At 42.8% G+C, this 22,269-nt stretch overlaps 2 protein-coding genes across 7 annotated transcripts in view; one reads left to right on the top strand and one right to left on the bottom strand.

Annotated features, from left to right (window-relative positions):
- The window catches only part of GPSM2 (G protein signaling modulator 2), a 16,534-nt gene extending 8,049 nt beyond the window's left edge, over positions 1 to 8,485 (top strand). The window contains exons 4-14 of the mRNA XM_068199633.1: positions 21 to 163; positions 651 to 774; positions 1,029 to 1,144; positions 2,171 to 2,326; positions 3,104 to 3,212; positions 3,618 to 3,747; positions 4,054 to 4,121; positions 5,068 to 5,244; positions 5,840 to 6,002; positions 6,144 to 6,361; positions 7,779 to 8,485. Coding sequence (XP_068055734.1) covers positions 21 to 163; positions 651 to 774; positions 1,029 to 1,144; positions 2,171 to 2,326; positions 3,104 to 3,212; positions 3,618 to 3,747; positions 4,054 to 4,121; positions 5,068 to 5,244; positions 5,840 to 6,002; positions 6,144 to 6,361; positions 7,779 to 7,943 — 1,569 coding nt within the window. The 3' untranslated portion in view covers positions 7,944 to 8,485. The remainder of the gene's footprint in view (positions 1 to 20; positions 164 to 650; positions 775 to 1,028; positions 1,145 to 2,170; positions 2,327 to 3,103; positions 3,213 to 3,617; positions 3,748 to 4,053; positions 4,122 to 5,067; positions 5,245 to 5,839; positions 6,003 to 6,143; positions 6,362 to 7,778) is intronic.
- Positions 5,714 to 22,269, bottom strand: CLCC1 (chloride channel CLIC like 1). 6 transcript variants are annotated; one of them, XM_068199635.1, is made up of 12 exons: positions 22,126 to 22,269; positions 20,282 to 20,437; positions 18,450 to 18,542; positions 17,503 to 17,610; positions 14,941 to 15,162; positions 13,659 to 13,799; positions 12,400 to 12,493; positions 11,222 to 11,319; positions 10,997 to 11,143; positions 10,123 to 10,404; positions 9,301 to 9,546; positions 5,714 to 5,984 (listed from the first exon to the last, which is right to left on the bottom strand). In XM_068199635.1, the coding sequence occupies exons 2-11, from the start codon at positions 20,426 to 20,428 to the stop codon at positions 9,319 to 9,321; spliced, it is 1,560 nt and encodes a 519-aa protein (XP_068055736.1). In that variant the 5' UTR covers positions 20,429 to 20,437; positions 22,126 to 22,269; the 3' UTR covers positions 5,714 to 5,984; positions 9,301 to 9,318. The 6 variants fall into 6 exon arrangements, with proteins under 6 accessions (XP_068055736.1, XP_068055737.1, XP_068055735.1 ...); XM_068199636.1 differs by having other exon boundaries at positions 20,282 to 20,429; positions 22,126 to 22,266; XM_068199634.1 differs by lacking the exon at positions 22,126 to 22,269 and adding an exon at positions 21,805 to 22,014.

The raw sequence follows: 22,269 nt of genomic DNA, 5'->3' as shown, positions 1-22,269 counted from the left end.
TTCTTTTACTTCTGCTTCAGGTTGGAGAAGCAAGAGCACTGTATAATCTGGGAAATGTGTATCACTCTAAAGGGAAAAATGTAGCTAATGCTGGGACTCATGATCCAGGGGAACTTCCAGATGATGTGAAAAATGCTTTACAGAAAGCTGCAAAGTATTATGAGTAAGTAGTAGCTTTAAGTGTTGGGGGCTGGGAGGATATGAACAGGTAGTTCACTAGAATGTGGGAGATCTGCAGTGCCATGAGCTCAACTATGGAATGCTTCTCTGCAGAACTGAGGTAGCTGTCAGTTTGGTTTTTTCAACAAGACAGTGCACTGGTTTTTATCATGCCCTCACTTGTACTGTACCTGACAACCCTTAGGTAGAAACCAGCAGAACTCTTCAAACCAAGCTGAGACCACAGGACCTTGTTATACCTGTGTGTGTAACAAGAGGGGAGCACACACTGGCTTGAGTTTGGTATCTCATAGAAAGTATTTCTTACTCAGATTCATGGTTACTTAAAGGCCATTAAAATAGGCCAAAGTAGAATATCTCTGTCTTTTCCTTTATATAATAATTTTTAAAATTAGTATTTAAATTACTGTGAGAAAAACCCCAAACCATTTAAAAGTCATTATTCTCTTTCTCACTCTCCTCCAAAACAGGGAAAACCTGTCAATAGTAACAGAGCTGGGTGACAGAGCAGCACAAGGACGTGCCTTTGGAAATCTTGGAAACACACACTATCTTCTGGGCAACTTCAGGAGTGCAGTGTTAGCCCATGAACAGGTACAACAATGTGCTAGTAATGAATTCTGTCCTAGCAGAATATCAGGTTGCTCCTGACCTTTAGTACGTGTGTTGTGTTGGATCTTGTTGCAAGCTTTTCAATGCAGGTTTTAAATCTTAATGGTACGAACTTCAAGTTTGGCTGTTCTTATAAAGCATTGTTGACCTAAAGATTGCAATTTTTAAATGCATTTCTGCATGCAAATGTATGTTACAAAGTGGAGTAACTAATGCAGTTGTTTCACATTTTTAAGCGTCTCCTAATTGCAAAAGAATTTGGTGATAGATCAGCAGAAAGAAGAGCTTACAGCAACCTTGGAAATGCCTACATATTCCTGGGGGAATTTGAAACTGCTGCTGAATACTACAGGTGAGTGACTGCTGATAAACACAATTTATACCTCTCGTACAGTTTACTTCTGTTGTGCCTGATACCATAGCTCACTGTGGAACAGCCATTGCTTCAACATATACTTTAGAAAAATTTCCATTTGTTTAGCAAAGAAATTTCTCCTTTATTGTTTAACTATTCTGGTTCTTTTAAGGGAGGGCAGCATTAATGCTTTTTATTTTTTTAACTCTTTTGCTACTTTAAATAGTTTCTTTGCAGTGCTGTAGACAGACATCTTTCAAATCCTAGGCATTTATTCCCATTATTCTATAAGCAGGCATTACTGTCTCAGCACTTAGTGAGTTCTGGAATGACGTGAGCAGCTTTCCTACCCCGAGATAGGTGGCTACCTCAGGTGTGCTCTCCAGCTGAGAGAGCTGGTGTACAGCAACATCAATTTACATCTTTAGTCTGTATTCTCAAGCCAGACTTGTCTTGATCTCTGGACCACTAAGCAGTTGCTGCTGTACCTGGAAAAATAAAAGCTTGGCTATACACCTATACTGTGAAATACAGTATAGATGTTATTAGCATCTGACTGGGATTGCAGAGCACACCTGTTCTTAGGGAGAAAAGCCTCAGTACTGAGCAGATCCCTCTGAGCACACAAATTCTTCTTGCCCAGCTCGGCTCGGCTGGCTTGGTGAGTATAGGCCTGTCCTGCCCATGCTGATGAAAAAGTAGGTATTGTAACACTGGTATTAAACAGTGCAACCTGCCAGGGAAACTCCTACAAATTATTAATGAAGCAGTAAATGAAAAGCTGCTGTTTGAGGAATCTGTCTGCTCTCTAAAGAAGTAGGTTGCAGTGGAGGGGAGTGGAAGACTTTGCAAGTGTGAGATTGTAAGGGTTTACAAGATAATTTATTAACCAATAATTTGCTAGCCTGCTGCCCTAATTTGTTGAAGTTGCATAACTGATTTTCAGTTATGCATGTGCACTTCTGAAAGCTTTTCCTGGTGCTGGTTTCTGAGGTTTCTGAGCTGACTGACCCTCTCCTGCAGGAGGACACTGCAGCTGGCTCGGCAGCTGAAGGACAGAGCTGTGGAAGCACAGGCCTGCTACAGCCTGGGGAACACCTACACTCTGCTCCAGGACTACGAGAAAGCAATTGATTATCATCTCAAACATCTTGTGATTGCTCAGGAGCTACACGACAAGTAAGCCCTGAGAGATTGTTTAATGTATGTGTACACTCAGAGCAAATCCTGTTACCTTCAACTCTACTGTCATTGTTCCCCATGTGACAGCTGCATTCATGTGAATTCCCCCAATGCTGAGCTTTGGTTTCATATGGAAAACAAAAATTACTCATAATGGTATTTCAGCTAATGAGTCTGAGATGAAAGACAAATTGATGAATGACTGTTTCTACATCATCTCCTGTCAGCACGTCTGTGTAAACTAAGGAACAGAAAAGCAGATCTGTCTTTCATCAGTTCATTATAATAATTCACCCTACTTTCCTAAGAATCTGTGTTCTACTTGTCCACAAGTTAATAATATAGAAAGGGATGGGGGAAGGAGAATAACACAGCAGCAAGTAGTGTTTATATTACAATACGGAGGCCTTTTTTTATAGTGTTGGGTTCAACCACAACTTTTTGCAACATTTAAATGTACCTCTTCTTAAGTCAATAAGAATACGGAGGACTAATAAGGCATGCAAACTGAGGAGGAGCAAAGTAGTTATACAATGTCCCATACTTAGAAAACTAACTTGTTTGCTGTGAATTTAAAAATTTTGATTAAATGTATTCATATTTATGTATAACCAGATCACACTCCTTTAAATACAATATTTAATATGTTGGCGGTAGAATGGTCTCCGATGATTACCTTAATTTTTTGGCCAAATTACTTTGGCTGTACTGTGAAAACCTGACCTCTGGTGTTCAGCAGGTAGAGGTGTAATTGCAAATGTTTGTTGTTTTCAGAATTGGGGAAGGAAGAGCCTGCTGGAGTTTAGGGAATGCTTATACTGCTCTGGGAAATCATGACCAAGCCATCCATTTCGCAGAAAGGCACCTGGAGATTTCAAGAGAGGTATCACTTTCATACTCCCACTATGTTGGCTGTTGGATTTTTGCTCTCACACACAGAGGTTTTATGGAGGTGTGTTCGTGCATCTGATTTTGAGCGATGGAATGCATTTTCAATTATTCCAGAGACAGCTGATTCCATGTTACTTCAGCCAGTCAGCTCCTTAGTCCTAGTGTCACCACTCACAATGTCATCATGGACTCCCAAGTTAGTGGCCTAGCAGATATTATTTTAGGCTTTTTTATGTTACCTATTAGTTATTACTGCTTTGGAAAGATGTTCTCAGTCTTCAACCAGGAAAACCTTTTCAGCCTTTTTCTCTCAGAGGTCATGGGGACAAGGATTGCTTTACACTTACACATGAGTATTTGTTAAAGTAATACAACTGCTTATTTTACTTGCTTGAAGGTAGGAGACAGAAGTGGAGAACTCACTGCCAGACTTAACCTCTCAGACCTTCAAATGGTTCTTGGATTAAGCTACAGCACAAACAACTCCATGATGGCAGAAAGCCATGCAGTGGAAAACAGTTTGAATGGTATGTGCCTCTTTCTGCAGTAGTTTCCCAACAGAGAACTTGAAAAGGAATCTCACTTGAGTTCTTTACTGAGTTGGGGTTGAATATGCAAGTTTGCTTGGTTTTCTCCCCAGCAGCTAAAAAAGGTTCTTGTGGTATTGGACCCCTTCAGCACATCCTTTTCTGGAGGATTTATATTGGGAATCACAGGTTACTGCTTAGTTTCTTTGTGTGCTCTAATTGCATCTGTATCTTGGACCTCAGATGAGTACAGCCACAGCTTGTCAAGTGACACCATAAATTTTAATAATAATTTGTCTCTTGAAGGTGGCAGACCAAGAGGACGCCGTTACAGTATGGAGAACATGGAACTTATGAAATTAACACCAGAAAAGGTTGGCACTTTGCTACTTTCTGTTCTGCTGCTGAGATTGCAGTGAAACATTTCTGAGGATGTGCTGATGTGCCATTTACCTCCCTTTTTAATTTAGTTGATCGTAGGAGCTCCATAACAGCAGGTCTAACGATACTAACAAATAATACTTTTGTCACATAGGTAACAGCATGTGACAGGTAATGGCTGTAATGGCTTGTGGGAAGCTTGCTTTATTCCCTGCACGAATGAGAAAGAATGGGGTTCTGTAATGAGCATCAAAGGAATTTTCATCTCTTTATAGAGATGGGTTGAGGTTGCAGCATGAAAGTAATTCAGAATAAAATTCCTAAGCTTTAGCTTACCTCACTGGAACACTTTTTCTTTGGTTACAGTCATTTTACAGGGATTTAAAACACATGCTGTGTTTTGTGTTTTTCACTTTGAGATTTCAACCAACTTGCAAACCATCAGAAGCTTCAACCTCCATCTTGACTATGGATGCTATTTCAGAAATACAGCTGAGTCACAGGCAAAACAACTTCCCCCCTAGAAGCTAAAAATCTTTTGGCAATGGGAGTTCCTGTTCAAAGTCCTTGTGTCAGTCTATGAATAGAGATTTCTTTTACATTCTGCCTTTCAACACTGGGCTGGCAGTTCTGCATATATGATTCCAGTGGCAGACTGAAATTGATTTTTTCCCCTCCACACTGGGATATCTAATTCCAGTCTCTTCAAGTGAGGCAAAGCCTGTTATGTTAATCAATAAAATCTCACAGCATGTGTAGTCAGTACAGCTGAAATCAGCACTGGTACTCGAGAGCCTCTTTGGGTACATCCTTGTGGCTGCAAGAACAAAATAGTGTAAAGCTGCCTCATTTTGGGGAGGAAAAGCAGCAGCAAGTAAGAGGTAACAGTACTGGTAAGTAAAATCAGAAGGCTTAATTTCCTGACTCTTGTTTTCTTAGGTTCCAAACTGGAACAGTGAGATTCTTGCTAAACAGAAACCACTGGTTGCCAAAACTTCAGCAAAACTTCATTTTGTAAATCGACTAAAAGGCAAAAAGTACAAAAACGGCACTACCTCCAAAGTTTTGCAGGATGCCAGTAATTCCATTGATCATCGACTTCCAAACTCTCAGAGGGTGAGTAGTTTCCCTACTACTGAAACATTTTATTTGTGGTAGATTTTTAGAAGTTGGAAATAAAATTTGTTTGCAAGCTGAGGTCTAAGTCTCTTCTAGACCCCAGTTCAACAAAAGTAGCAAAATCTAATTTTTCTGATGCAGGCAGTGGGAGATATTTTGGACATACTTTTTAGGTTATTACACTCTTGAGAGAAGTCAGTTCAAAATAAAAGAACTGAGTAATTTGGTCACAGACCTGAGGAGACAATGGCAACTGTTCATTGCTGATCTTGTTTCTTTTTCCTCTCACGGGCATTTGGGGTTTTGTTGGATTAATGGCTGAGGAGGAATAACTCCCATTTTATCATGATCAGAGCACTGTTTCTTTCCACTGCAGCAAATGAGACATTTATAATATATTTCACTCTCCAAAATGCTGCCCTAGCAATTAGCATCTCCTCCTTGGATAGATCTCTGGCTATAGAAATGGTTGACTAAAAAAATTTATTTAATAAATTTCAGATATGTAAATATCACTGAACTGAAACTCTGATGCAGTTGTCCCAGCTGTAGGCACTCTAAGGTCAAATACCCTAAATTTTCTCCTTTTCAGAAAAGCAGCCGTGAGACAATGGCAGATGAAGGGTTCTTTGATCTGCTGAGTCGGTTCCAGAGTAACAGGATGGATGATCAGAGGTGCTGCTTCCAGGAGAAGAACAGACTCCCAGCTGCTTCAGTGGCAACATCCTCTGCTCCACCTAAAACGATGATAAAATGTAATTTTTTAAAAGTAAAATCTGTATTTGACTCGAGTTTTTGCCAAATACTATTTTCAAAATGTACTTGCATGCAAGACTCACTACAGCAATGGATTTACTCCTAGGCTAACTTTAACTTGTTCTGTCTCTCCTGGGCAGCCTTTTCCACGTCCGCCATGTCCCCGCACACGGACGAGTTCTTGGACCTGCTGGCGAGCTCGCAGAGCCGGCGGCTCGATGACCAGCGCGCCAGCTTCAGCGAGCTGCCCGGCCTGCGCCTCCGGCAGCACGGCAGCCAGGCCGTGCTGGGCCACCTCGTGGCCAGCAGCAACAGGGACCTGGATGACGACTTCTTCGATATATTGGTTAAATGCCAGGTAAGAGCTTAACAACAGCTTCCTCAGCTTCTGTCTCTGGGGGCTTCATTTGGGCCTCCTGCCACTGAATTCCTGTAAGGAAGCCGCTGTGTTTTAAGATACATATTGATCTGACAGATAAGGAAGAATATAAGAGAACAAAAGATTAGGATTGTTTTTTTTTAATTATCCAGTGTCTAGTAAGTGTAATTTTGGTATTTATACCACAATAACTATTAAAAGTAAAGAAGGGCTTAAAAAGTGAAGAAAAGCGAGGCTATTACAAGGAGTATGTAAAATGGTTTTAAGTGTTTAGACCTGGCTTGCTAAGGAGGGCACCTGATACACCAGCAATCCTAATTTATTAAAGTAAAACAATTCAGTATCCAGGTTTTGGTGGTAAGAGTGGTCATCATTCCCATGAGATTAAGTTTAAATGATAGTTTATAATAATATACAATTGAGGTGACTGATTTTCAATTAGAGCATGTGCATATACCAATTAGACCAAAAAGAATTTAAAAGACTTGCTGTCTGATTGGTTGATAAGCAGCCAAAAATATGAAGTTCAGATGCTGAGTTCTCCAAAGGTCAGTAAGCATGGTAGCCTGGCTGAGAAAGCAGCACCTGGAACTGAGTCTACAGTGACAGTGTTCATCAGCCTGCTGAAATACCATGTTCTGTTATAGCAGTTTGTTTCCTTCCGTAAGTCAAGCAAAGAATCTAGAAATATTCTCTTTTGGGACTGGAAAAATATTCAATGTCCTCTGATCAGTATGGGCTGCTTGAAACAAGCAGAGCAGGGTGCTGCCTTTGAGCCTTTTTGTCTCAAGGGTGCCTGTCCCAGGTCCAGCCATCACTGAAAGCTGTGCTTTTCCTCCTGTGCCCACACCGCCCTCCGCCTGTTCCTGTGGGGAACCACTCCCCAGCTCGGGAGCAGAGACCAGCCCAGCAGGGTTTGCCACCTGCTCTGTAACCTTGGCATGAAACTGTACCCAGCTGCACAGTGTGGAGGCAAGGGGCCTTCAAGGAGTGCCTTCCCAAATCTCACACCACTGCAGCCATTTCTTAGTCCCTGTGTAAGGAAAGGAAGACAACCATACTTCCTGGTGCATGAGACCAGAAACACCCAGTGCCAATGCTAAAAAATCTCCTTCTGAACTAAGGACACTTAAATCTCATTTTGCAATATGTCAAAGAACTGAACTGGGCTGGTCATTTTCAGACACATGGGACAAAGTGGGTCATTTTAGTTACACTTGGACTCTCAATAATTTCATTTAGCAAGTTTAACTTGAAACAAAACTTACAAATTAAATTTCTCTACTAGCTTTAAATCTGACAGCAAACGCTTTTAGTAGTTTGTTCACTTAATATTGTTCACTTACTCCATATCTTCCTGTAAACATGCAGCTTTTATTGCTTGGTCTATCTGTAGGGTTCCAGACTGGATGATCAAAGATGTGCTCCTCCAGGAGCTGCCAAAGGCCCCACTGTACCAGATGAGGATTTTTTCAGCCTGATTTTGCGCTCACAAGCGAAGAGAATGGATGAGCAGAGAGTCCACTTACCCTCAGCTATAAAGGGACCCAATTCCAGCTGAAGGCCCCAGAGGCGTGTACAGCACCATCCTAAGGATCATTCTGGTTTGCTGGAAAAACACACTTGCCTTTGTCTCCTTTCTCCTGATTTTTCACAGAAATAGCAGCAGCATCGCACTGGTGAGCAGTAGTTACAGAGCTGGCCCTGCTCTTGCATTTGGCAGCTGCTTTCAGAGCAGTGTCTGAGGTACTGGTACTGTGTCTCCCTCTTAATTGCCTCTAGTCTATCAACATTATTATGAATTTTTTTCTCTATCAATTCTTTCATTGCTCATTAGTGGATTCTACCACTGTCTCAATCTACTGCAAGACTTAAAATTCTATGTTCTTTTTAAAGAAAATTTGATTTCTTCCCCCTGATTTCTATTTCCTGAAAAAAAGTTCTGTTTTCTTTTATACTTTTTTAAAAAAAATAATTTAAAAAAAGAGAAGAAATAGCTTTAGTATTTAGTCTCTTTACAGAAACACAGTTTGGAAGAAAAAATAATTTCTATAAAAAAAATTAAACCCTAGTTTTAATTCTGTTTAATAAAAATAGTTTTTTCAAGCATTATGGTTTTTTGGTAATATTTAGCTAACTGTTTTCTACATTAATTCAGAACAGTTCTGAAATCAGCAGAAGTTTTCAAGAAGTACTTACTTTAGAGAAACAGCTGCTCGTGCTGTTCCACGTCTTGTGTGATACGTGCCCATGCACCTGGGAATCACAGTGGTGGTGGGCACTGGGCACCAGCTCCCATGGGCCTGGGGCAGTACCTGCAGCACCCCAATTTCCAGTGCCACACACAGGAAATGCACGGGTGCTGCTTCCTGAACCTGACCTCAGCTGCTCTCCGGCCCTGGCTGAGGATGAGCCAGGCTGGGGGAGTTCTGGGGAACAACCACTGCACTGTCCATCCCCAGGACACCTCCTGGTCCTGGCCCTTTCAGCTCTGAACTGCCTAGAAAGCACCTGCTACAACATCAGGTTCTCACTCTCTGCAGATCATTACACCAGGAGGAGATCCGTCAGCTGTCCTAAAACCGAGCTGACAAGAAGCAAACGGATTTTAAAGAACATAAACCCAAAGACAGACCTGAGACATCTGAGCTGGGAATTAGCATTATGGGAATTACTTTAAACTTACTACACAAACCTGATTTCCAACAAGCAGCAACACCTCAGAAGCTTGGGTTTTTCTGGCCACTTAAAGGTGTATCATCTTACTTAACACCTTTATTTCAGATTTCAGGCAGAGTACCCTCTCCCAGATTTTACAACCCTACCTAACAGCTTACTGATGTTCTTCTATTTTCTGCACTTGAGAATGAGAGCAGAATTAGCAAGTACATGACAAGTAAAGATTAGACAAAACTTACAGCACAACCTGGGTCTTCTTAGTCTCTTTCCTGGGAGTCATGTAAAACACTCTTTTTCTTCTCTTCACAAGGTTCTGCGGCAGAACTTTTCTGTTCTAGGTTTTTATTAGGGTCACACTTTTCTCCAGTCTCTCCCTCCACGTTGCCTGTCTCCTGTTTTTGCTGCTCAAGTGCAGCTTCTCCAGTAAGGTTTTCAGCTTTGAGAGTTTCAGGTCTATGAACTTCACATTCAGTGTACAACCTGTTCTGCAAAAAATTAATAATAACCTATTAATTAAGCAATCAAAAGTGACAGCACCTATTGTTTCAAGTGCATCCCAGCTCAAGGGGTAGGGCTCACCCAAAGCATGACGGGTATTTTTTTCTCCTTGGGAAACAGAACATGTAAATAAGCCCAATATAGAGCATAAATCTGTTTCGAATTTTCTGTAGTTTACAGGGAAGTCAGCACTGCTTTTTTCCTCCATGTTTCTTCTGTGGGTTATCATGATTGACCAGGCTGACATACATACTGATCTCTCAAAACTGAAGTTGTCTTTACCATAAAGAGTTTTAATTCAGTAGTTTCTTGCCACAGTTAGCCATTGCAAGATACATTTCCAGAAGAAACACATCCAAGACACCTCTATCAAACTGTTCTATAGGGGAATGTATAGTTCCTTAGCTCCTCTCTCCCTCAGATCTAGGTTTAAGCGTGTTGTTTAAATGTGTTCTAGCAGGTGCCCTTGCAATCTGCTCAGTTTAATGCCAGCTCCCAGAGCACCAGGAGACACATCAGGCTCTGGTACCTGTGGGGCTCTGGTACCTGTGGGGCTCTGGTACCTGCGCATCCGGCTCGTCGCTGGCGTGTGCCGTGTCCGGGCTCCTGCTGCTATTGCCCACTCTCAGCCTGGGGAGAGGCCTCGTGGCAGCGTCCCCTCGGTCCTGGTGGCCTCTGTGGACATACGGCTGCTGCTGCACATAGTACTCATCTACTGTCCTCCCATCGTACTGCCCAAAGGCTATTTGCTCCTGCTCGCTAGCAGACAGAGGAAGACTTTTCTTCTGAGAAGACCTTAAGTGTCTTAATGCAGACACTGATGATCCTGCACCGTAGCAGAAAGTCTGGGAGAGAGGAAAAAAACCCAAACTGAGCAAAACACCAAATATGGTTTTCACACAGATTTCCTGTCATATATCTGAAAGACCCTGAAGGAAAAGCTCAGATGAAGAGAAAGGCTCCAGCCCAAGCTTTCTGCAGTCTGACCATGCTGCAGCAACTGCCAGGCTGGATGCAGTTCATTGTTAGTGCTACATTAAAGATGTTTTAAGGCTCTAACTCAATGCCTTTGTGTTGAATGCCAACTACACACATCACAATGTAATGACTCAAAGAAGAAATGGGAACTAAGGTGCAATAAACTGTCAGAGAATCTAAGATTTTAAGTAGTTTAATGCTAATATATCCCACTTGGGGAGTGGGAGAGGAATACAGTTTGAATACAAAACTTGGCTCTTTTAATTCCTAGACCAACGGTAGTATGAAGCCTTTGTCAAGAAAAAATTCCCTTGCAGAAGTAATTTTTTTGTGCTAAGAAATCTGTTCAGCTGTATAAATAGGAAATACATAATATAATAGCTAATACTTAAATATAAACACATTTAATATTTAAAAAATAAAACTGAGCTTCGAAATGTAAGATGAATGTATACAAACCAGGACACCCAGAGCCATCGTAATGAGCACTGGAACCTGCAGAATTAACGGTATCTCCTTCATAAGTGCTTTGATGAATTCACCAATACCTTGTCCTATCTCCTTCAAAGGCTCAGTTACGAAGTTGGTGAAAGTTACTGCCAAGGCCTAGAAAATAAACAGAAAACCATTGCTGTCACACAAACAACAACCTAGGCCTTGGCAGTCCCTTTGGGCTTGGCATACCTTTGATGGTGGAACCATATAAACAGGATTCACAAGCAGAGTTTCATAATACTTCTTACAGGGATCATCCTGAAACGTCCATGTACTTCTAAGCCATTCTGAAGGCAAAGCAGACACATATTATTACCACTTCTTAAAAAGATACTTTGTAACACCGCAGCAATACAGAAAGGAGCATTTCAGTTACAGATGGAAGAGAACTTCTAGATACGGTTCAAAACTCAGACTTATTTTTATACATCTGAGATTGGCTTGGCAGTATAGTTTACCCAGTCAGGGGGATGCAGGAAGGGAAGGGAAGGCTGGAAAGAAAGAGAAGAACCTCAAGTTTTCCCATGTATAATCAAGAAAGCTCTTTAGATGAGATCAATCCTCAGAAGCCTCAGGGAAAAAGTCTCATCTGTGGAAACTATGAACTTGCACACTGTTCACAGCTACTGACACAGCATCATTCTGTGTTACTGCTCATCTGCAGGGAGACTGAAACTGTCTACTTCACCTGCTGGATTCAAGGCTCTGTTTTAGTTACAAGCAGGAAGTTTTACTTCTTAAGGGAACTTTTACATTATAAACAAGTGATTCATTACATCATAGTTTCTGTAGTCTGGTTTTACTGCAGTCAGAACATAAATCATTGACGCGTAATCAAAAACAACAGAGTCAAGAAATTATACAAGGAAGACCATAAGAGGCACTCTTTAAGAGCTGCCACCCTTCATCTACCTGCTATAGCACTGGATAGAAATAACAGCTAATAAAAAATCAGCTTTCTTTGTAAAATAGTAACACCTGAACAAACAATTACAGATCCAATTCCTGAAATCCATTGTACTCACAGGCCTTATACATGAAAAAAAATCCTTGTCCTGAACTCTGGCTGCCTGTCTTTAGTAAATGGCACTGAATGGTACTGGGGATGGTGGCTGGGGACACACAGGTAAGTTACAAGAAAAAGAAGTAACACCATGACATACCCCAAATACAATGCTGTGATCAGCTCTCCTCCCAAGGCCTAGAAAACAAAGTCTTATGGGATGGAAAAAGAGTAAACCCATGTAATTGTGTATTGAAGAGAATTCCCTGTACTAACCATGAAGAAATCCAAGTATCCTGACATACTATGGATTGCTATTTTGTGATCTTAACTACTACTGCAAAGTACCAAGACAAGAACTTACCCATGAGACTGCCATACCACTCCAGCTTCTCCGCACAGACCTTGTCGAACTGCCCCATCTTGGCCATCTCTGCCTGGTGCTGAGCGAAGGCCAGCTGCAGGGACAGCAGGGAGGGAAACACGGACTGAGGTGGCTGCAGCCAGAAGCACTGCTCCTCAGCTAGCTGTGCTTGCTCTCAGCAGCCTTGGGATACTTCCCCACATACATGAGAATTTCCCCGTTGTCCCCTTGTAATGACAATTCCCCATGTAATGTGTATTTAGAAAAGTTTACTACCTAAACAATTTAATGGAGTTAAATTCTAAGAACTTTCTAGAAATGGACAAAACCTCTGAGATAATGGCTACCTCCAAGTTATTCTCAAAAAAGGAGTCTGAATTGTCTAAGGACCAGACTCCAATATTCAAAGATACAAGTCCAAGGCAAAAGTAAACTAATGACATCTTTCCTTAAAATGTTTCTGGAACAGAGACACGCATTTGCTGTCCTGCAATTATTAGCTGTCATGCAATTACTAGTTAAAACATCCTCTTTTATTTTCAAATAATTCCCATAAGAAATACCCGTATTTATTATAGTTTTGCCTTACTGTTTGCAACTGATAATCAAAACAGAAAAATTCAGTCAAATCATCTGTTGCAAACTGACATTCTTCACTGCCCCAATCCAAGCCTTCTGCATGGCATTCCAACCCCATGCCAGAGCCATCCCACTCTCCAGCACTCTGCTATCCCTGGGTCTGACAAGCTGCAGTTCAATCCTGATTGACAAGATGTCAGGGCAGATTTTGTGGCTGCGCTTTGATCTGGTATCTTAAATTCCTCCTCAATAAAACTGATCTGATTGTGCCATCAGCCAGTTCATCACCATTAATGAGGCATTTATCTGGTTCATCACATCAAGCACAGTTTCTACCAGGGAATCTTAAGAAAAAAAACTCCTGAATATATTTCTGTATACCTTTTCTACCAAGCTGCTTTAGTCAGAGGTTACATTTGCCTTGCCCATGTAGTGAAATCAGAGTTCTAGTGCTCTCTGAATTTTGTGCACCTCTACAGCAGAATACAGTTGTCAGGGTTTCTCTTGTTCTTTACGCCTAACACACCCATCAACATGCAAAAGAAAATGTTTATCCCTTTTTTTTATTTTGCAGTTAATTAAAAGTTGTAGGTAAACTAACCAAAGGAACTAAATCAACCATAACTCCCTCATAACTGTAAAGTTCTAAGCCAAAAAGCCATTAAGAGTCCAGAACTTACCGTATACAAGTAAAACCAATTCCATACAAAACTGACGAGAAAAGTTAGAAATAAAACATGTTTTAGCTGAACAAAGCGAGAAACACATGTCCGCAGTTCTGTAGCTATTACGATTACAATGCACACTAAGCACAAGAGCAGCTGAAAAAGAAAAGAGAAAAAAGTATTACCCATATTTGGACCTTTCCAAGCTTACTGACTGTACACATGAAGAAACTTCCAACTTTTGTTTTTACTAATGTTATTTACACAGAATAGGTGAGTTTGTCATTGCTTCCACAGCCCATCTGAGCCCAAGGCAGAACAGTTTTGTGGCAGTAGTAATATTCATCCCTGTCACAGCCTTACATTGCAGTTGCTCTTACATTGCATTTGATTCTTGTGATATTTAGTTATCTCTTCCTTAGGACGTTTGTTACATTAGCCACCACACTTCTGAATTATCAAATTGGTGTCAGCCAGTGCTTGAGCAGTTTGTGCCTGCTCTGAGCAACAGAACAACTGCTGCCAACTCCTGCACTTTGGTAAAGAGACAAAGTTACAGTTTGGATACCAGCAGCAAGACTTCAAAAAAGTACTCGACAGTGTCTTTCCACCTAAGGACCCCTATCAGAGGTTACTGACAGCTTGCTTTTGTCATCTGGCTTCCAGGGACCCCTCAAATCTAGACAGGCTACTTGCAAGATTATGTCAGCATAAGACACTGGCATATTCTGAATTACAAAGATTTCTTCAGAAAGCTTCAGCTTATTAGAGATCCTCAGCTTAGCACTTTATAATTCCCATACAACCCTCCAACCTTATACAATTTTTTCCACTAAATTTGCAAAAGCCTCTGACCTATAGGAGTTTAAATATGTACTTGTCTCAGTATATATTCCAACTCTTGGAGAAGCCAACAACTTCAACAACTACATGAACAAGAGACAAACCTGGAAGATCTATAAGGCATGAGGTGTCAGTTCTACTGGTTAAGAAAGTGGTAGAGCATAATGAGTCTGGCAGCACAGATAAAAAAGACAAGAAAAAAAAAAAAAACAACAGAAAAAAGCCCCAAACCAAAGCTACAATAGAGAACAGATGACCACAGGAATAAAAAACTTTCATTCCTTCTTAAAGCAAATACATCCTTCAGCAACCAAAAATAAAATGACTCACTAGCAGTATGATGGAAAGATTTGCTTTATCTGTGGAGTTAAAATGGTAATATTAATTGACTAGCACAGAGAAACTGAAGGAAAAAGCAATTAAAACCAATAATCATCAACCTTTACTCTCTTACCCAAACCAAATTACATAGATCAATTCCAAAGGTGTCTTCAAATCTCCACCGCCAAGCTTGATCATCATGGTGCTTAAAGTTGATCAAAATATCACTCAGTGCCTCATCCAGGGCACCTGGCTGCCAGGCTTCCTCACTGACAAACCTGAGGATCTCCAGATACGTCTGCCTTGTAAGAATGATCTCAGCATCGTAGTGGACATGGTCCACATCTTCCCCAGGCTGAGTTCAAAGCAAAGCAAACAATGGTTAAAAGCTGATTGTTTGGAAATAGAAATGCATCCATAGGCCAAAACTGATCATATTCATTCTGTACCAGCACCCTTCTGAAGCAGACTGCAGGATGAAAACATGGGACAGAGGGCACACTATGATTCTATAACCTTTTTGTTCATCTAAACTACATGAAACACAATTCAAATGGATTGTAATCCTTCAATCCTACAGAAAATGCCCTTAAAAATACACTAAACTATCTCACCTGTTACTAAGATTTCAGGACCAGTGGTCATTAACAAATAATTTTTACATATACACTATATGTGCCTCAGACACAGCTGGATAATACAGATAGGAACTATGAAAAACAAAAATAAGAAGTTTTACATTGCTAATGTTCCTTATTTAACAGTAATTTTGCTTATTACTAAAGATCAATTCTTCTACCTCTGAATAAACAAAATCTCCAAAGACAATGTAATAAAGTACCCAGCCAAATACTGAAGTATCATGCAGCCACTCACTCCCTCCAATATCCCTCCTGGTGGGGAGGAGAATGAGAAAAAAAGTAAACCTCATGAGCTGAGACAAAAACAGCAAACAAAATAAAATGTGATGGTAATACTACTAGTCATGAAAAGAAAGAAGGAAATAAAACCCAGATGAACAAGTGGTGCACAATGCAACTGCTCCCCGAGCTGACCAAGCCCATCCTCCAGCAGCGATCAGCCCCTCCCAGCCAACTCCCCCAGTTCGTGCTGAGCACAGCAGCCATGGCTTGCAGTGTCCCTGTGGCCAGCTCAGCTCAGCTGTGGCCACCTCCCTCACAGCCCCTCCTGCACCTCCTCGCTGGCACGAGGCACGGAGAAGTCCTTGACTTGGAGAAAGCACCAGTGAGCAACCACTGAAACACCAGAGTGTTATCAACAGTGCACTCACACTGACTCCAAAACACTGCACTGCACCGGCTAACAGGAAGAAAATTCACTCTACCCCAGCTGAAACCTCTGCATGAAGAAAGTAATAAGGTGATTCTTGGATGGAAACTCTAATAAGTTACTATTGCTTGATGGTTAGAATCACAGAATGGTTTGGGTTAGAAGGGACCTTAAAGATAATCTAGTTCCAAACCTCATGGTCAGGGACACCTCCCACTAGACCACATTGCTCAAAGCCCCATCCAGCCTGGCCTTGAATGCTTCCAGAGATGGGGCATCCAAAACTTCTCTAGACAACTTCTTCCAGTGCCTCACAACCCTCAGAGCAAAGAATTTCTTCCCAGTATCCAATCTAAACCTCCTCTCTTTCAGTTTAAAGCCATCCCCCCTTGTCCTGGCACTGCACACCCCTGTTAAAGGTCCCTCTTATAGACCCCCCTTTAGATACTCAAAGGGGCTCTAAGGTCTCTCCAGAGCCTTCTCTTCTCCAGGCTGAACAGCCCCAGCTCTGTCAGCCCGTTTTTGCAGGAGAGATGCTCCAGCCCTCTGACCATCCCTGTGGCCTCCTCTGGATTTGCTTCAACAGGTCCATGTTCTTCCCTACACTGGGGACCCCAGAGCTGGACACAGCACTGCAGGCTGGGTCTCACCAGAGCAGAGGGGCAGAGTCCCCTCTCTGCTTTGGATGCAGCCCAGGGTACAGTTGGCTTTCTGGGCTGCAAGCTCACATTATCAGGTTTGCCGGCACTCCCAAGTCTTTCTCCTAAGGGACAGTCCCAGTCCATTCTCCACTCAAGCCTATTCTTCTTCCTGGCATTGCCCCAACACGTATACAGGACCTTGCATCTTGTCTCACTGAACTCCATGAGTTTTGCATGGACCCACCTCTCAAGTCTGCCAGGGTCCCCCTGGACAGCATCCCTTCCTTAGGGGTTTAATTCTATCTGGGCTTTAGCTTTCCTAACCTGATGCTTGCCCCTGCTTGGACAATCTCTCTGTACTCCTCCCAGGTTACCTGTCCTCACTTCCACCCTCTGCAGGTTAACATGGTAGACCTACATACAGTACAGGCCTTATAAGTCTACAACAAACAACCCAAATCTGGCTCCTTCCAGTTTCCAACCAATAATGTGACCAGAACAAGGTGTTCCTATAGCTGCATTCCAGCAACAGATGTTTAGATACACTGAATTCCTTTGGATGCTTTACAGATCAAATGACAACTGTGTCTCCTCAGCAGTACAGGATGCACATTCTGCTATAATCTTTGCCATTCAGTTCCCATCATTTCATTTAAATACACCAACATAATTACTCAATGCTTGGTAACTGTGAAAACTACATAAAGCAGTAATATGAATTCATTTTATTCAAGTATTTTTTAAGTAACTGTTCAAATACTTACAAGGCCAAGTTTTCCAGCTTCATTTAAAATCTTATTCAAGAATCGCTTAAAAATATAAAAGCTACGGCTCTCCTGTGATTTGGCATTCCTCTTCTCACACTCTGCAATCTGCAATTGTGCAAAAGACACTTTTATTCTCTTTGCTCAAACCAGCTTCTTCATAGGAGAGAAAAAACCCCAAATATACCAACACATTAAACTCAGGATTAACAAGGGCACTTTTTTTTTTAGTTTAGCAATGATTCCATGGTTAGTATGCCAGATAAAAAGCATATGCAGCTACTGACCATATGACTTTCCATGGAACTGGCCAGTACTGGAGATTCCACATCTGCCAGTATTATTGAAATCCTGACTTCAGTAAGGCTAGAAACAAATGTAAACATCTGGATCTCCTTACATTTAAAGTTTGCATCAGGAAAAAAAAAGAGGGAACTGCCAAAAAAATCAAAGGAACTAAAAGGACATTAAAATGACACATATCCCATTGGGGATCCAAATGGCTGAGGGCAGTAAGGGTCCCGGTAGCCACACAAGCATCCCCACATCCTGGAAGGGGGTCTGACAGTAGCACCTGAGAGCTGCAGCTCCGCACATTGCCCTGGTCTCTGTGCCCACAACCCAGCCCTTAAAATCAAAGAGGACTGACCAGCTTGAGAACAGCATGGGGTAATCAGCATCACACCTTTAAACTGTTGACACTGGACAGAAGCACCTAGCTCCTATCGATTTTGTTACACTATAAAACATGTCAGGAAACAGACCTTTGCAGGCAGAACAACAACTTGAAAATGAATTCAAACCATTTCCAGTCCCTCCTCTGCCTAGAGGTTCTCCTTCCATAAAGAATAAATTATGCCAGCAATGCACCTGTTTGATACTATCCAGAAGAGCATCATCAGACAGCACAAACTATAAAACACTGGAAAATATCCCGAAGAACAAACCTTGTGTTGCAAGGAGTCTATTACCCTGGAACAACGTGAGATTTCAGTACTGGCTGTATCCACAGCCTCTTCCTCAGAGTCATGATAGTTTGGCTAAAATTACAGAAGAAAACCATATTTTTAGAATCCAAGAATTTGACCAACATACCCTGTTACACTTCTACAGTCACATCACTTTAGAAGGAGCAAAGGAGCTAAAAACTGAGTACAGATCTTTGCTGCTGATACTCTCCCAACGACACTGCAGTTACCTCTCTACTGTTATTTTAGCCTCCAGATGGACAATTGCTTTGAGTTTATCTAAACGTGCGCTGCCTTCAAAAGGTGAGGTCTTGCCTGTCCTCCCCCACTTGCCCTTTCCCCTCCTTTGAGTGCTGGTGATCCACAGAGTGCATCAGATTAGATAATGGCACTGGCTAAAAACTGACTCAGCAGGCAAAGGGGCAGTTTTCAGCCAGGTGAATTCCCAGTCCAGCTGGCCACGTCACCAGCCAGACTGCAAGTAAGCACAAACCCCATTTTGGGCTGCCTGCCTTTATCCACTCCAGAGCACTCTGTTTTCTGCTCATTACTCAGACCCAGTCGGAGCAGCGCCGCTTCTACACAACCATGTGTGCACACTGAGGGAAGTCTCCAAGAGGAAGCACAACAGCACGTGAATCAGTGAACTCATGATGAAACAAACTTTGGTTTTGAGGGCTTCAGTGACCCACACAGCCTGCCCATCTAAAAACTCTCTGCAGAGTAGAAAAGAAATCCTGAGAAGATGGACTAACACAAAGTAGTATTTTTTTTTTTTGTTTAAGATGTAGTTCTACTTTTGCAGGAGACAACAATAAAGCTACTACATTTTTTATAGAAGTTGAGGCAGTTGGGCTCCAGCTTAAAGACCCAAAGCTTGCTGCTGGATCTTAAGGATGCTAATGACTATCAGGTGGACTTGGAGAAGCTGGAGGTTGATGAGGAAAGCTGTGAAGAGCCGTAACGCACTCTGTGTAATCTTTTAACCTTCAGATAATTAAGCTCTGTAGTGTTTAAACAGTATTACTTAAGACTGTAAAACCAAACTTGAAAGCTGAATAATGGCAAAAATCAAGGGTGCCCTTACAACCACCTCCAGTTTACAGTGCCATGTACTGTAAACACAGTACACACATGCACAAGATAACCAACACACATCCCACGGTATTTAGAGTCCACACCTCATACAAGACAGAGACAATTCATCGTGTTAGAACTGATTGTTTTCCTAGGTCATCTTCTCTTCAGTGTTAATGATTCATTAAAAGCACTCAATCCCTATCCTGACCTTTCTTCTGAAAACTGAGGCCCAGCATTACAAAACATCATTGATATTCACAATAGTCTCACACAAGAAATGGAAAATTGGTTCCTATTGCTGTATAAAATACAGCAATAAAAAATAAAATACAATAATTAACTTTAACTCCTCCAACTTTTATCAGTTAGGAACCTGATTTTCAAGATATTTAACACTATGCTTGAGAAATCAGCAAGAGTTCCTTAACCCAGTACTCAGAGCAGTAACCTGTGGTGCCACAACATGCATAAATCAAGCACCACCTGTGAAAATACAAAAAGCCTGCTTGATATGACTTGATCTGAATGCAACAGCTCAGCAGGGAAAGGTCCTGAGCTAATTACACTAATTTTCCCTTACAATTTTAACCATGGACACAAAGACTTTTCTGTATATGGATTCAGATACAACATAATAAGCCCTTAAAAACATCATACTGCTGTCATTATTTACTATCACGGTTTAAAAGCAATATTCCAACAGCATTTAGCTTTTTGGGAGAGACACACACCCTTTCTTTCTCTACCTTATAAGGTCTTCTCATTGTTCCTGATGCTGCATCATAATTGAGCATATCTGTGGGGTCAATCCATTCATCTTCTTGAACTTTGCAGCTCCCTATCAGCACAACTGCACACAACACCAAAGGAAACAGCATCCTGTATCACTGCACAGAACAAGAAATCCAGGTATTTAGGTCAGGGTGTAACATGCTGTAGGAAAAAAATGAAACAATCTTATGTCAAAAAAAACTAGAAGTGGAGCTTTTCAAAAAACTCAGTTCTCCATTAAGCAGGTTTAAACTCACTTCCATATTTTTCCCAAGGAAAATGCTGACAATAATATGCACAATTAAACTGTATTATATGAGTGGATCAATACCCCAGACTTTGTTATCAGCAGGTATAGCACAGAGTTCAGTATTGCTAAATATGATAAAATGGTGCAGAACTTCACCACAAGGGCATTGTGTTAACAGTCAAGCAAATTTTGCTGTCACCTTAAGAGGGAAGATTTGGCAGAAAAACTCCCCTTGCATTTCAGCTGTTCCTCAGATACCAGAGAGGCTGGGAGTGGCTGTGCTCTGATTCCGAGGGATGGCCAATTCAGGACTAAAAAGGGAAGCACAGGGCCAGTGCAGCTCTGTGGGTCCAGTCCCATTCAGTACGAACCACCACAGTCACCGATTCACAAACAGCGTGACACACACACTGTCAGTCTGGCCATGTCCAACAAACTCTCCTGGCCAGACCACAGTCTGGAAACGCTCAACAGCCCTCAGGGGCAAAACACTGTAATCTGCTGAGCAACAGAAACGCCGGACTGCCGGTGATAAACACACCGTCTGCAGGAGCACACGAACACAAAAATTATGAGCAAGAAACCGACAAAAATACGTTACACACTGGGAGACGACACAATCGCAAAGAGTAGCTGGCGCTCTGAATTCCCTGAGGGAGCGCTCGGCGTTCGAGCCTTACCCACCAGGCCTTCCTATGGGGGAGGCAAGAGGCACAGCCCGCCGACAGAGCCAGGATACAAAGGTGGAGTCTCCTCTGACCTCCGCCCCTCTTAACCTGCATTTATACTGGTTTTTTGAGGCAGGGTAAAAGGTAGCGTTTCAGTTGATGACACTTCATATTCAGGTGCAGTTTGAGTGACTTTAGTCATACATGTAAAGCATGCACATGTCTTACTTCATTAGCACACGCTGAGGTGTGGAAAGTGATATGTATTTTCGAGTTAACGGAGCAGCGTCCAGGTTTTGGCCACCTTTTGGGTCACTCCTGTGGCTTAGCTCCCCTTGGCCGCACTGCTTTACAAAGAGCATGGCCACACTACTCCTGCCGTTCCACTATCCTTCGTTCCCTCTCTGGGAGCGATACACCGCGCTCCCTCACAGATGCTGCTCCCAAGGGTGCAGGCAGCTCGCGCCTGGAGAACTACCGCCAACGCTAACATTCCTCCTTGATGAACTTTGGTTTTCGCTATTTTTTCACGAAGGGGACAGCACGACCGTCACGCAGAACTCACCTTGGCCAGCCTTGCAGGGACATCCCTGCCCGCCTGGCGCCACGGCCTGGTCTCCTCGGTGCGGCTCCGGCAGGCCGCGGGCCCCGCTGCGGCCCGGCGCAGGCCGGCACTGCCGCCCGAGAGCTGCAGGAGCCCACGGGGCCATAGAGAAGCGGCTCCGCACGCTTCGCCCTCGCCTTCGCCTCCTGCACGTCGCACCCGACACCGCTCCGCCGAGACACGCAGCCCTCAACCCCTCCCCGCTCCTCCTCGCCCCGACACCGCGCAGGCCCGGCCAGGGGCGCCCGCCCCGCCCGCAGCCCCGCTCGCCGCCCGCGGTACCTGAGGGGCCGCGGCCTTCCCGGCGTTCACCCGGCGTGTTTACCCGCGGCGGGGCCGCCCCGCCAGCCGCTCCTCCGGCGCCTCCGCTGCCCAGCCGGGGGCCAGCTCCGCCCAGGAAGCGCCGCGGAGCAGCGGCCGCGGAGG

The sequence above is a fragment of the Anomalospiza imberbis genome, chromosome 9 (genome assembly GCF_031753505.1).
Source record: "Anomalospiza imberbis isolate Cuckoo-Finch-1a 21T00152 chromosome 9, ASM3175350v1, whole genome shotgun sequence".
NCBI lineage: Eukaryota > Metazoa > Chordata > Aves > Passeriformes > Viduidae > Anomalospiza > Anomalospiza imberbis.
Note: the sequence above shows the minus strand (reverse complement) of the source record. Positions and strands in the feature narration are given on the sequence as shown.

Coding starts and splice junctions, on each gene's coding strand:
- CLCC1 (XM_068199635.1), bottom strand. CDS start 20,428: ATGCTGTTTCCTTTGGTGTTGTGTGCAGTTGTGCTGATAGGGAGCTGC. Junction 18,543..20,281: donor ATAAGGTAGAGAAAGAAAGG/GTGTGTGTCTCT, acceptor CTGTAATTTTAG/CCAAACTATCATGACTCTGA. Junction 15,163..17,502: donor AAGCTGGAAAACTTGGCCTT/GTAAGTATTTGA, acceptor CTTTGAACTCAG/CCTGGGGAAGATGTGGACCA.